The sequence below is a fragment of the Mytilus galloprovincialis genome, chromosome 12 (genome assembly GCF_965363235.1).
Source record: "Mytilus galloprovincialis chromosome 12, xbMytGall1.hap1.1, whole genome shotgun sequence".
Classification (NCBI taxonomy): domain Eukaryota; kingdom Metazoa; phylum Mollusca; class Bivalvia; order Mytilida; family Mytilidae; genus Mytilus; species Mytilus galloprovincialis.
The window spans coordinates 79,072,738-79,088,083 of NC_134849.1; the positions used below are offsets into that span (position 1 = coordinate 79,072,738).

Genomic DNA, 15,346 nt, shown 5'->3' on the forward strand with positions numbered 1-15,346 from the left:
ACGGTCATCCTTTAAAGGTTACGGTCATCTTTTTACCAATCACGGTCATCCTTGTTTTATGTTACGGTCATCTTAACGAATTTTTCAAATCGAATTTTTCCGTTTCATGCACATTTCTCGGAAGTAATAAGGGATTTCCGAGTGATTCTTTTATAAATTTACATCCTTTCAATGTATGATTTGTAAAGAAAATGATATAGAAACACTTTAACAGACAATACAGAAACTGACCTAATTTTTCATCCGACATCTTGGGATGACCGTGAATGCAGTTACGGTCATCAGCTTTACCCCAGTGTACTATTATAGATAGAGATAAACTGTAAACAGCAATAATGTTCAGCAAAGTAAGATCTAATAGTAAGTCAACATGACCAAAATGGTCAGTTGACCCCTTATTGAATAATTGCCCTTTATAGTCAATTTTAACAATTTTCATTAATTTGGTAATTTTTTGTAAATGTTTTCCTCTGTATCTAAAGGGCCAAGTCTACATAGATAGAGGAAATTGTAAGTAGCAAGAATTTTGAGTAAAGTAAGATCTACAAACACATCACCATCACCAAAACACAATTTTTTCATGAACCCATCTGTGTCCTTTGTTTAATATGCACATAGACCAAGGTGAGCGACACAGGCTCTTTAGATCCTCCAGTTTTTTTTTTAGATATCTGGTATATAGTTAAACCATGACAAATTACTTATCTAGTTCATATTTTGTTCCTGTCTCGTGATTTTGTGCAACTTATGGTCCTTTGAAAATTCATGCAAGTAATCAGTTTTCCACTTTTATTTTCGTCATGCTTGAAGATATTGATATGATATCTGGTATATAGTTTAACCATGTCAGACAAATTACATATCAACTTTAGATTTTGTTCCGGTCTCATGATTTTGTGCAAAGTTATGGTCCTTTGACCAGCAAGTAATCATCTTTTTTCGCATTTATTTTTATCTTGCTTGAAGATCATGAAGATATATGGATTCATATTTATATTCATATATAGTTCCACCATGACAAATTACAGATCCAGTTCAGATTTGGTTCCAGTCTGATGATTTTGTGCAGAGTTTTGTTCCTTGGACGTCGAAAAATTCATGCAAATAATCAGTTTTCCATACTTTATATGGCCGCCAAAAAATTTGCGTCGTATAATGCTATGGTGTCTTCGTCGGCGTTTTCCGAAGACACATTTGGTTTCCAGACAATAACTTTAGTTTCGGTGAATGGATCTCTTAGAAATTTCACCAGAAGGTTCAATACAACAAAATGAAAGTTTTTGGGGGTTATGGTACCAACAGTTTAGGAACAAGGGGCTAAAAAGGGACCAAAAACTAGCATTTCTGTTGTTTCTGGACAATAACTTTTGTGTTAGTGTATAGATCTCTTAGAAAATGTACCACAAGGTTCCATATCACAAAGGGAAGGCTGGGATTGAGTTTGGGGGTAATTGCTTCAAAGGTTCAGGAATTAAGGGCAAAAAAGGGGTCACAAAAAAGTATTTTTCTTGTTTCTAGACAGTATAGATCTTTCTAAAATTGCACTACAAGGTTCCATACCACAAAGGGAAAGCTGGGATTAATTTCGGTTCAGGGTAATTACTCCAAGAGGGAGGGGGTTCAAAAAGTTTGGGGGGATTTTTTTTTCCAATTTTTTGGGGCGTTCATATTTTTTTCTTCAAAATGTTTGAATTCAAATGATTGCACAGTATTGTGCAATAGCAAGAAATCTTCCATTGCACAGTATTGTGCAAAAGCAAGAAATCTTCAATTGCACAGTATTGCGCAATAGCAAGAAATCTTCAATTGCACAGTATGCGCAATAGCAGGAAATCTTCAATTGCACAGTATTGCATAATTGCAAGAAATCTTCTATTGCATTGTATTGCACAATAGCAAGAAATCTCCAATTGCACAGTATTGTGCAATAGCAAGAAATCTTCAATTGCACAGTATTGTGCAATAGCACAGTATTGCAAAATAGCAATAGCACAGTATTGCACAATATAACAGTATTGCACAATAGCAAGAAATCTTCAATTGCACAATAGCAAGAAATCTTCAATTGCACAGTATTATGCAATAGCAAGAAATCTTCAATTGCACTGTCTTGTGCAATAGCAGGAAATCTTCAATTGCACAGTATTGCATAATTGCAAAAAATCTTCTATTGCACTGTATTGCACAATAGCAAGAAATCTCCAAATGCACAGTATTGTGCAATAGCAAGAAATCTTCAATTGCACAGTATTGTGCATTAACACAGTATTGCAAAATAGCAATAGCACAGTATTGCACAATATAACAGTATTGCACAATAGCAAGAAATCTCGAAATGCACAGTATTATGCAATAGCAAGAAATCTTCAATTGCACAGTATTGTGCATTAGCACAGTATTGCAAAATAGCAATAGCACAGTATTGCACAATATAACAGTATTGCACAATAGCAAGAAACCTTCAATTGGCCAGTATTGCGCAGCAACATAGTATTACGCAATAGCAAGAAATCTTCAATTGCACAGTATTGCGCAATAACAAGAAATATTCAATTGCATAGTATTGCGCAATAGCAAGAAATCTTCAATTGGCCAGTATTACGCAATAGCACAATATTGCGCAACAACATAGTATTGCACACTAGCAAGGAATCTTCAATTGCACAGTATAATATTGCGCAATAGCAAAAACTCTTCAATTGAAAATAAATACAAATCTTTTAACCAAGTTCAATGGGATTAATTTTAAGTCATTTATTTTTGGGGGTTCTAACCTTGTAATACTTTTAAGCTCACCTGGCCCTTAGTGTGCTTTTCTCATCACTTGGCGTCAGTCGTCCGTTGTTAAATTTTACAAAAATCTTCTCCTCTGAAACTACTGGGCCAAATTTAACCAAACTTGGCCACCATCATCATTGGGGTATCTAGTTTAAAAATGTGTTCGTTGACCCGGCATACCAACCAAGATTGCCGCCATGGCTAAAATTAGAACATAGATGTACTTTTTGGCTTATATTTGTGAAACCAAAGCATTTAGGGTAAATCTGACATGGGATAAAAATGTTTATCAGGTCAAGATCTATCTCTCCTGAAATTTTCAGATGAATGCGAACACCCATTGTTGGGTTGCTGCCCCTGAATTGGTAATTTTAAGGAAATTTTTACGTTTTTGGTTATTATCTTGAATATCATTATAGATAGAGATAAACTGTAAACAGCAATAATGTTCAGCAAAGTAAGATCTACAAATAAGTCAACATGACCAACCCTTAAGGAGTTATTGCCTTTTATAGTCAATTTTTTACAATTTTTGTAATCTTTTACATAAATCTTCTCCTCTGAAACTACCAAGACAAATAACCAAACTTGTCAACAATCATCATTAGGATATCTAGTTTTAAAAATGTGTACAATGACCAGGCCCTTGAACCAAGATGGCCGACATGGCTAAAAATAGTACATAGGGTAAAATGCATTAATTGTCTTTATCCTTGAAACCACAATAGGTGGAGAAAATCTGTCGGGGGCGAAATGTTGATGGTCAAGATCTACCTACCTCCTATTTTCACCAAATAATCTTGTTGCATAGCATCCAACACTGAGCTTGTGAGGTGCATTTGACTCCAATCTTAATTGACCTGCCGAAGTTCATGGTTTGCTTAGGATACTCAGGCTTCCTCCACCAATAAAACTGATTTTCACAATATAGCCAATGATACTGAAATAGCATTAAACACCAGCAATTACTTGATCATTGAATTAAGTAATCAATCCAATTTAGTGTTAGCAAAAATGCCAATGTGAGTGATACAAGTTTGTTTGAGCCTCTTGTTTGTTTTTCATTTCTGCTTTTTAGCTCACCTGGCCCGAAGGGCCAAGTGAGCTTTTCTCATCACTTGGTGTCCGTCGTCCGTCATCCGTCGTCGTCGTCGTCCGTCGTCGTTAACTTTTACAAAAATCTTCTCCTCTGAAACTACTGGGCCAAATCAAACCAAACTTGGCCACAATCATCATTGGGGTATCTTGTTTTAAAAATGTGTGGCGTGACCCGGTCAACCAACCAAGATGGCCGCCACGGCTAAAAATAGAACAGAGGGGTAAAATGCAGTTTTTGGCTTATAACTCAAAAACCAAAGCATTAAGAGCAAATCTGACGGGGTAAAAATGTTTATCAGGTCAAGATCTATCTGCCCTGAAATTTTCAGATGAATCGGTCAATCGGTTGTTGGGTTGCTGCCCCTGAATTGGTAATTTTGAAGAAATTTTGCTGTTTTTGGTTATTATCTTGAATATTATTATAGTTAGAGATAAACTGTACACAGCAATAATGTTCAGCAAAGTAAGATCTACAAATAAGTCAACATGACCAAAATGGTCAGTTGACCCGTTTAGGAGTTATTGCCCTCTATAGTCAATTTTTAACCATTTTTCGTTAATTAAAGTAATCTTTTACAAAAATCTTCTCCTCTGAAACTACTTGGCCAAATTAATCCAAACTTGGCCACAATCATCTTTGGGGTATCTAGCTAAAAAAATGTGTGGCGTGACCTGGTCAACCAACCAAGATGGCCGCCATGGCTAAAAATAGAACAAAGGGGTAAAATGCAGTTTTTGGCTTATAACTCAAAAACCAAAGCATTTTGAGGAAATCTGACATGGGATAAAAATGTTTATCAGGTCAAGATCTATCTGCCCTGAAATTTTCAGATGAATCGGTCAATCGGTTGTTGGGTTGCTGCCCCTGAATTGGTAATTTTGAGGAAATTTTGCTGTTTTTGGTTATTATCTTGAATATTATTATAGATAGAGATAAACTGTAAACAGCAATAATGTTCAGTTAAGTAAGATCTACAAATAAGTCAACATGACCAAAATGGGCAGTTGACCCGTTTAGGAGTTATTGCCCTTTATAGTCAATTTTTAACCATTTTTCGTAAATTAGAGTAATCTTTTACAAAAATCTTCTCCTCTGAAACTACTGGGCCAAATTAATCCAAACTTGGCCACAATCATCTTTGGGGTATCTAGTTTAAAAATTTGTGGCGTGACCTGGTCAACCAACCAAGATGGCCGCCACGGCTAAAAATAGAACAGAGGGGTAAAATGCAGTTTTTGGCTTAGAACTCAAAAACCAAAGCATTAAGAGCAAATCTGACATGGGATAAAAATGTTTATCAGGTCAAGATCTATCTGCCCTGAAATTTTCAGATGAATCGGTCAATCGGTTGTTGGGTTGCTGCCCCTGAATTGGTAATTTTGAAGAAATTTTGCTGTTTTTGGTTATTATCTTGAATATTATTATAGTTAGAGATAAACTGTAAACAGCAATAATGTTCAGCAAAGTAAGATCTACAAATAAGTCAACATGACCAAAATGGTCAGTTGACCCGTTTAGGAGTTATTGCCCTTTATAGTCAATTTTTAACCATTTTTCGTTTATTAAAGTAATCTTTTACAAAAATCTTCTCCTCTGAAACTACTTGGCCAAATTAATCCAAACTTGGCCACAATCATCTTTGGGGTATCTAGTTTAAAAAATGTGTGGCGTGACCTGGTCAACCAATCAAGATGGCCGCCACCGCTAAAAATAGAACATAGGGGTAAAATGCAGTTTTTGGCTTATAACTCAAAAACCAAAGCATTTTGAGGAAATCTGACATGGGATAAAAATGTTTATCAGGTCAAGAACTATCTGCCCTGAAATTTTCAGATGAATCGGTCAATCGGTTGTTGGGTTGCTGCCCCTGAATTGGTAATTTTGAGGAAATTTTGCTGTTTTTGGTTATTATCTTGAATACTATTATAGATAGCGATAAACTGTAAACAGCAATAATGTTCAGCAAAGTAAGATCTACAAATAAGTCAACATGACCTAAATGGTCAATTGACCCCTTAAGGAGTTATTGCCCTTTATAGTAAATTTTTAACAATTTTCATTAATTTGGTAAATTTATGTAAATTTTTACCAAATATAGTTCTCTGTTACTAATGGGCAAAGTTCATGATAGATATAATTGTAAGAAGCAAAATCGTTCAGTAAAGTAAGAACTTCAAACACATCACCATCACCAAAATACAATTTTGTCATGAATCCATTTGTGTCCTTTGTTTAATATGCACATAGACCAAGGTGAGCGACACAGGCTCTTTAGAGCCTCTAGTTATCTTTAAAACTATTAAACTTGGTCAAGGCAAAATAATCAGTAAGACAGGTTTTGGTCCATGGTTTCCATTCAACACAAATACTCTTGCTGCATTGTATAATTTTTTGGGGGACAGATAAGCCAGGTGTTATCCACCATTTTCTTAGGTAAGAAAATGCCTGTACCAAGTCAGGAATATGACAGTTTACACACATCATATATCGATTTTAATGCTGCTGCGTATGTGGAGGAGGCATTAAGTTTTACCATTGTAAGACTGTATGTCTATTCATACGTCTGTCTGTACGTCCCAAAATTAGTTTATCTCTCTTACTTTTGTTTGCTTCAACGAAATGTTATGAGGTTTATAGACAATGCTTATTTCCACCAAACACAGATCAAGTTTCAATTTGGATGGGGTCACTTTAATATATCGTTCTCGAGTTATGTCCCTTTATCAGTGGACAAATTTTCAAATTTGCTGTTTCTGCAATCTAACTTTATTTTGCTTCAACTGAATGTTATAGAACTTATACACAATGCTTATTACCACCAAGCACAGATCAAAGTTGAATAATGGTAGAGTCACTTTTGCATTTCTTGAGTTATGTCCCTTTGTAAATTTAAAAATTACGGATATTTGTATATTTAAAAGCAGGGAAATCTGTGTCCCATCGTCACATTTATTTTTATAAGCATTGGTAGCTGTACTTTAGGGAACCATATATGTCTGTACTACATTTTGTAAACTAATCATCATCCTTAAACTAAACCTAACATTAACACTAGCCCTATTCCAAACCTACTGAAACCCTTACCTAACCCTGAAACCAAATCTGAATCTTTTTCCTACGTTCAGGGTCCCATAAAGTTAAAGAAGGCTGTTTGAGTAATTGAAATCATAAATCTGTTATCAATGATTATATCACACTTCCGTTTAGGTAAACCATAATAGATATATGATATAACAGAGGTAGACTAGGGTCGGTGGTTCTTTTAGGGTGCTCCTGCCTTCTCCACCACTTAATACTGACTACCACGAATTAGCAAAGTAGTGTTGAAAGTTGAGTTAAACATTAATCAATGACAAGGGCAGAAAAAAATATTGCATTAAATTCCTATCAAAAAAGAGTGATATTCAATAATTCTAGTAAGACAGTTGTAGGAATCCATCCGGAAAATAGCCCATATATTTAAATTAGCAGAAATTTCTCAGTAGGAATATTGTTTATTCCTACCAGGAATATTCAAATTAGCAGGAATAATTTGGGGGAAAATAAAATTCCTACTTGAAAACCTGGTAGGAATTTTTCCAAATTCCACATTGAAAAAAATATTTTCTAGTAGCATTAGTACTGTAGGAATCTAAAAATATACAAAATGTAAGTGTATATTCACAAATAGACAACTGGGTCAATCATTTAAGTTTGAATCTCAACAACAAATAGTACTGCAACCAGAGGTCATTTTTTTAAACTTTAATGGTCCGGAAGAACACACACCTAAATTATATATCGATGGAAAGAGGAAAACGTGTACAATAAGAAAAGTTGGGTCGTAAAAATCCAGAGTGGTCACAATTTTGTGAAATTGAGGTCAAAGGTCAGACCTAAAAATATCAATATTTCAACCACAAGGACAAAAAGGAGAAATATTGTGATATTTATTCAATAGATAGCTACAAAAACAATTCAATCATAAGCATATGCTATTAACGATGTTAAAACGACAAATTTGACTACTTATATGAAGAGCTGCCATTACAAAATGGCGTTAATTTGGAACCTTCTGATTTTTTTCCATTTAAGACATAGCAAAAGAAGAAGTGGCCTTGTCCTTTTCACATCCATAAACTTTCATATTGTGTATAGTTTTTCACTATAGTATATTACAGAATTATTTTCTTAACTATAAAACACCAGTTTATCAAATTATTTCAATATTTTTTTTATCTTTGAAAAAACAAAATTCAAGCGCTGAAACAGTGTTTTTAATTTTGCATCTTAAAGGTTGTGTATTTAGTAAAAAATAGTATCTAGATATAGATAAATCCATATTGTGTATTTGCAAAGTCTAAACAGAGCAGTATTTAAAACAAATTATACTTAAGTCACCCGAGGTGAATGCGAGGTTTAAAAAAATCGAGTGTAAAACAAAGTCAGTTTGGTGCATGAATATTTTTTTAGTAAGATAATCCTGGTACAAAAGAAAATTTATTATTTTTTTAAGGAAAGGATGAAAAATTATACAATGCAATGCCAATTTTCTAATGTTGTAATTCAAAATCAGTCATGATCCTTAAATAACTTTTAAAAGCGACACACAATAGCTCAAGTATTCATAAACATGAATCAATCTCTTAATCATCATATGCGGATTCAGTACGTGTATAATAAGCATTACAAGACACTTCCCTTTTCTTATATAACAAGTTCGACCCCACTGTGTCTGAATTGTAAGGTGTCACAATATCTAGTTAGTTCTGGAGTTTGGTAGTTTGGTAAGCATCGGAGACAATCTTGGGTAAAATGATCGGTACATATGTATTTGGTCGTGCTACATGCGAAAGGCTTTTTCTTATGGAAGAACAAATCAATTCACTAACGTTATTAGTGAACTGACAGCAAGTTCAAATTCTAATTTTTCAGTAACTGTTTTACTTAATTGCACAGGTGTTGACTTCAATAAGTACTTTGTTAAGCATGGATAAATGATTACTCACATTAATAAGCACACTGACTTAAAAACCCGTTTAGAGGACTCAGTTTTTTGCAGTTTTCTGTTTTTTTTTAAAGGTTTTTCTTTTACACAAAAAAACTGTTTTCTAATCCAAACTACAATGAAGAAACTGAGCGCGAGATCGTATACAAGTGTCAGGTTGTGAGGATACATGTCGATCAGTTTGATCACATATATGGATTTCTGTTGTTTCTAATCTAAAGTTCCCTAGCTGGGTGACTGGCGAAACGAAATATGGTCACTTAGTCTTCTCCCCACCGGCAGTAAAACGAAGTGGGACGTCCGTTTGGCTGTGCGGGATGTATCAAATTCAAAGTGTTGTTGCAAGGGTTTTTAAATCCAATGCCTCGTGTAAAGGGAGTGCCGCGTTCTTTGCACGTTAAAACCCCTTGCAACAACACTTTGAGGAGTCCGTAGGTGGCCTGTTGCAATGGCAAATTCTGTCCCAATCCAATATACCATCATTTTCCAGTGGCAGTCTAAATTTTCCCGAACATCATCCCGAATGACCTCTTTTATGACAAATCCTACCTATGGCTTTATTGTTATCTTGTTCTCGTTATGAACATGCATGAAATATTTGCCACTGGACGTTAATAAAAAAACAATCAATCAATCAGTCTTATTTAAAGACGCGCCAATTTTGCCTTCTGGTACAAGTCTCATAACATCACTGATGATTCGCTCACGGAAAGCAGGATATCAAGAGAAGTTGGTTTTAGCATCACCTTGTCACATACCAAATCTCTGCGAAACTTCAATAGTACTTTTCCCCCGACAACTTGCATGCATATTAATTGCTCTGAGGTTAAACATGGACATACAATGTATTTTCACACAATATCAACTAGAGTCATTATCCGGAAAAAACTCTTATCCGAAGGATTTGATTAACTTTTATAAAAAGTTAAAATTGTATTAACAAAAATATAACTTATTTACAGAAAATACACGAAAGAACTTCTATACATACTGAAATTACTCAAAAATAAATTAATCTCTCCTACAAAATCTACATTATCACATCGAAATTATCAAATTGATTGTGAAGGAAAAAAATAAATGGTGAAGCTGATTGACGGATAGGAAATTTCCGTAATTAAAAAAGGTACAAATGATGTTTTTATTTTTGAGTTTTTGACAAAATTGTTTGGAATTTGCCCAACAAAATTTGCATGCAGTATCGCAATAATATGTTTTGTCCTCTCAAATGTTAAATACTGTTTTTGAATCATATGTTTCCTCGTTTTCAAAGAAAAACGCTTTAAATTTCTATCTAAAAAACAGCCAACTTTAAGTTTGAAAATTTTACTTGGAGATGGTATTATATTTATGTCTTCATCATTCCGATGATCCTTGATGATATGTGCATGGAAAATATTTACGAAAATAGCGGGAAATTTAACCAAAAATTATATTTTTGGATTTTAAGGTAACTACCCAAAACCGTAAATTGAGAGGTACCCCCATTAAAGGGATAAAATACAAAAATGTGACCATAGAAACTTTTTACGACCCGACGGAAATTAAAATATAGATATTATTCTATCATTTAAAACAATTTGCAGCCGTGTGTTATTCCGGACCATTAAACTCGTTAACTAAGCGTCTTTTTCGATGTCAGTTGCAGTACTAAAAGAACAAAGGAAATGCATGAAATGGATTCATTTAAAAAATAGTTGACTTTTGAAATGTATGAGGAAACTGTGATATATCCAAGCTAGAAATTGTGCTATATATGTTGATGGTCAAAAATGTTGATTAGCAATGATTAGATGAAATTAAAGAGTAATGGACAAATAATGAGTAAAATTGTGCACTATTGTCGAATTAACTGATTACTAAATATATTGGCAAATAGATACAAAATTTTATCTTAAAAGTATAAAAATTACCTTCAATCTACATGAGCCATATTTTCTCATATTTCAATAATGTAGTTGTTTGACCCTTGCAGCAGTGTTTCAACACATCTTGTCATTCTTCTACCCTCCAACTTTTGAATTTGTGAACTGGAACTTGGTTGCATTCAACACAGCAAAATGTGTGTCATTTGCAAACAGGAATCCAGTTTTAAGATAATTTAAAAGATTCCACGTAGAAAGATTTTCTAGTAGGAATAAATTAATTCTGGTAGGAATCTTGTAGTAGGAAAATGAATAATCTAATATTTTTTTCTGTCCAAATTCCCACTTAAGATTTTCAAAACAGAAAAAAATCCATACAGACTTTTAAAATTCCTGCTAGATGGTAGAATTTTGCTAGTGAAAAAATAAAAAATCCAGTCAGAATTTTGTTAATTTTCCCTGTCCGCCTAGCTACTTTCTATATAGAATCTTTGATTATAGGTAGATTCCTACTACATTCCTACTAGTTTCTAGATGGAATCCTACTAATTATGTTGTACGGGATTTTAAATCAAACTGTCAGATGACTCCTTTTACGCATTATTGCCCATAATCATGATAATTGACAATTTATCAATTTTTGATTTTTTTGCGAAGTTTCCCTTTAACAATTTTGGTTGATTTTGGGTATCATCTTGTCTATATTGTCATTTGTCTCCTTATAAGATTGTTAAACTTGAAAGACAATTGTTGCCCCTTATTTGTGTTTTTTATACAAAAGCTATAGTAGACAAGAGAGTTACTCTTCAGACAAAAATCATCAAAAGGACAAGATATACATGAGATACAAATAACATGAATAAGTTAGGGAAACAACATTTTTAAGAGAAACTATAAATAACAAAAAATGGTCAACATCTCTAAATATAATAATGACATCTTTCAGGATAGGCATGATAGGTATGAGAAGAAACCGGGACAGAGAGGACTTGCCCTGATTGTTAACTTCATGTTCCATGGTGAGACATCTGAGAGAAAAGGTAATTTAAAATCAAAATTTATTCATTGGATCATGTTCCAGTCAGTAATAAGTCAAATTGATGGAATAAAATGAAACATAAGAATGATCAAATTTGTTCTTTGACAACATGGACAATATGAATTTTGATTTCTCATATTTATGTTCTGTGAAAAGGAGTTCAGGTTGCATTCATTATGGTCTGAAAGACAGAAAAAATCATCAGGGTTTCGCGGAACCCAGTGTCTCGTCGACTTTATCTGTTTATAAATCTAATAAAATTTTAAATGTTTTAAAAACTTTTACTGCAGACTGTATGCAATGTTAACTGGAATAAAAACTTAGTCCATTAGTAAGTAATATACGAAAAAAAAAGGAATTAAACTTCCTTCCAGATATTAGCTTTTGATCATAAACAAGCTACTGTCCAAGTTTGGTACAAATACAGGATAGTTTAAGAAAGTTGTTGAATTTTTTCAAATTTTAACCACAGTGAATATTAAGTGAACTGGCAGAAAAACTAAGTCCATTTATAAGTAAAATACGGATAAACAGGAATTTTTTTTGCAAGCTCCTGTCCAAGTTTGGTAGAAATACATTATAGTTTAAGAAAATTATTAAAATTTCCATTTCTATTTATATATATATATTATGTTTATATTGCTTATATGACCATTTGAGGTCTTCGGAGGTCAACTCGATAGTTAATTAGATGACGTTAAGACTTAAATACACACGAAAAGAAGCTACATACCAAATAAAGTTATACTATTACTCATAATAAGAGAGAAATAAACATTACAAAAAACTTTTTTTCAAGTAGTCTCTGAACCATGAAAATTAGGTCAAGGACACTGGACATGTGACAGTCGGAAACTTCATAACACAAAATATGAAGCATCCAGGTCTTCCACCTTTTAAAATATAAAGCTTTTTAAGAAGTTAGTTAAGGCCGCCACCGCCGGATCACTGGGTATGTGCGTACCTTGCAAGGTCCTCATGCCCGTCACACAATTTTCACTTGACCTCGACTTCATTTCATGGATCAGTGGACAAGGTTTGGTGGTCAAGTCCATATCTCAGATACTATAAGCAATAGTCTTGTATATTTGGTGTATGGAAGGGTTGTAAGGTGTAAATGTCCAACTGGCAGGTTTCATCTGACCTTGACCTCATTTTCATGGTTCAGTGGTTATAGTTAAGTTTTTGTGTTTTGGTCTATTTTTCTTATACTGTATGCAATAGGTATACTATATTTGGTGTATGGAATGATAGTAAGGTGTACATGTCCAAATGTCAGGTGTCTTCTTACCTTGACCTCATATTCATGGTTCAGTGGTCAAAGTTAAGTTTTTGAGTTTTGGTCTTTTTTCTAATACTATATGCAATAGGTCAACTATATTTGGTGTATGGAAATATTTCATGATGTACATGTCAGTCTCACAGGTTTCATTTAACCTTGACCTCATTTTCACAGTCCATTACTCAGTGTTCAGTTTTTTGTTTTGGTCCGTTTTTTCTTAAACTATAAGCAATTGGTCAACTATAGTTGTAGTATGGAAGGATTGTAAGCTGTATATGTCTGTCTGGCAGGTATCATCTGATCTTGACCTCATTTTGGTGGTTCATTAGTCAATGTTAAGTTTTCAGGGTTCAGTTTGTTTCTTAGATTCTATAAGCAATAGGTCAACTATATGTAATGCATAGATTGATTGTAAGTTGTACATGTCTGCTTTGCATGGTTCTTCTGACCTTGACCTCATTTTATTGTTCATTGGTCAACCATGGTTTAGTGATGGTTAAGTCTTTCTTAGAAACTATAAGCAATAGGTCAACTATATTTAGTGTATTGAATGACTGTAAAGTGTACATGTATTCCTCTTTTGGTTTTATCTGACTTTGACCTCATTTTCTTGGATAATGTTATGTTTATGTGATAGTTGTAGTAAAGCTTTATATTTAGGACTACCAACATTGACCAGCATAATATGGTTAGTAAAGAAGGCGAAACATTTCAGCATGTCCACTCTTGTTAAATTATTTAAGTACTTAGACACTATGCTATATCAAATATTTAATCAGAATCTAAATTTAGAAATGTACTGCGCAATTAATCAAAATTTTAAGTTGAGTCATAGATGAAAATATTAAACAGCATCACATCTAATTTAAGAGAAGAAATTATCTATAGATATACATGTAGTTTGAAATTTACTCTCCATTATGAGATATTTTGAATAATATCTAACATCTTAAAAACAGTTTAATAGAGATTGCATTATAAAAAGAATGAAGGAAAGTTTATAATGAAATCCCGATCATTATTCGATAGTTTAAAATTAATTACAGATAAATTTTATAGATATTTATGCCCCCGCCGTAGCATTAAGTTTTACTCTTGTTCGTTTTTACGTCCTTACGTCCCAAAATTGGTTTCTGTTGTCAAACTATAGTTTGCCCCATCCAAATGTTATACACAATACTTTAATATTACTCCAAAACACAGATCAGGTTTAAATTTGCGTGGCATCACCTTTACTTTCTAGAGTTATGCCCCTTTACAAATGGATTTTTTTTTTCCGTTCTCTTACTTTAGTATGCCTCAACAAATCTTCTGAAACTTATACACAATGCTAATTACCATAAAACTCAGATCTAGTAAGAATTTGGGCTGAGGCACCTTTAACTTTCTTGAGTTATGTTCAATTATAATGATGTATGCAATCATCTGTGTCTAATGAACACATTCCCAATTTATTGAACATTGTCTTAATGACAAATGGAGGACATATAAATACCAGGAATCCGTTTGTTTTTCCGTCCGGTCTTGTTAGCGCTCTCACATGTACAAATCTGGCCAGATTTTTATAATTATAATGGAAATCACATTGCATTAATGTTCTGAAGTCTTCATTTCTCTAAGATATTGATAAAAAGTTTTAAAGAACAAAACAAAAGTTATTGCCCTTGTACCTTGGATAGATAAAATATGTGCAACGTGGGGGATATTGGAACTCTGATCTTTTATTTTCTTCTTTTATTTTTTGTACATTGTTTGTAGAATTTTGTGGTAGGTTTGTTTAATATTTTGTATAAACTAATTCTAATGCTATATATAAATATCTAAATATTGGGGTTTTTTTATGAAGCAAAATCCATTCAAAACGCTTATATTGTCTATTTATAATCATGTATTTAAATTTTTGATTTTGGGCCCAGTTTTCAATTTGGTTCAAATCGGGGTCCAAATTTAAATTTTGTTTGATTTCAACATAAATTAAATATATATGGTTTTTTTGAAAAGCTGAATCTAATAAAATTGAGAATGGAAATGGGGAATGTGTCAAAGAAACAATAACCCGACCAAACAGCAGAAAACAGCCGACGGCCACCAATGGGTCTTCAATACAGCGAGAAAATCCCGAACCCTAGACGGGCTCCAGCTGGCCCCTAAAAAAATATGTGTACTAGTTCAATGAAAATAAACATGATAAACTCTAAAACATATAAATGAACTAAAATTAAAAAAACATACAAGACTAACAAAGGCCAGAGGCTCCTGACTTGGGACAGGCACAAAAATATGGCGGTGTTAAATA

General features: G+C 33.4%; 1 protein-coding gene across 1 annotated transcript in view; it reads left to right on the forward strand.

Annotated features, from left to right (window-relative positions):
* Nucleotides 1-15,346, forward strand: part of LOC143053773 (caspase-6-like) — a 57,228-nt gene that overhangs the window by 28,754 nt on the left and 13,128 nt on the right. Inside the window, exon 8 of the mRNA XM_076226553.1 lies at nucleotides 11,676-11,769. Within this exon, the coding sequence (XP_076082668.1) occupies nucleotides 11,676-11,769 (94 nt within the window). The remainder of the gene's footprint in view (nucleotides 1-11,675; nucleotides 11,770-15,346) is intronic.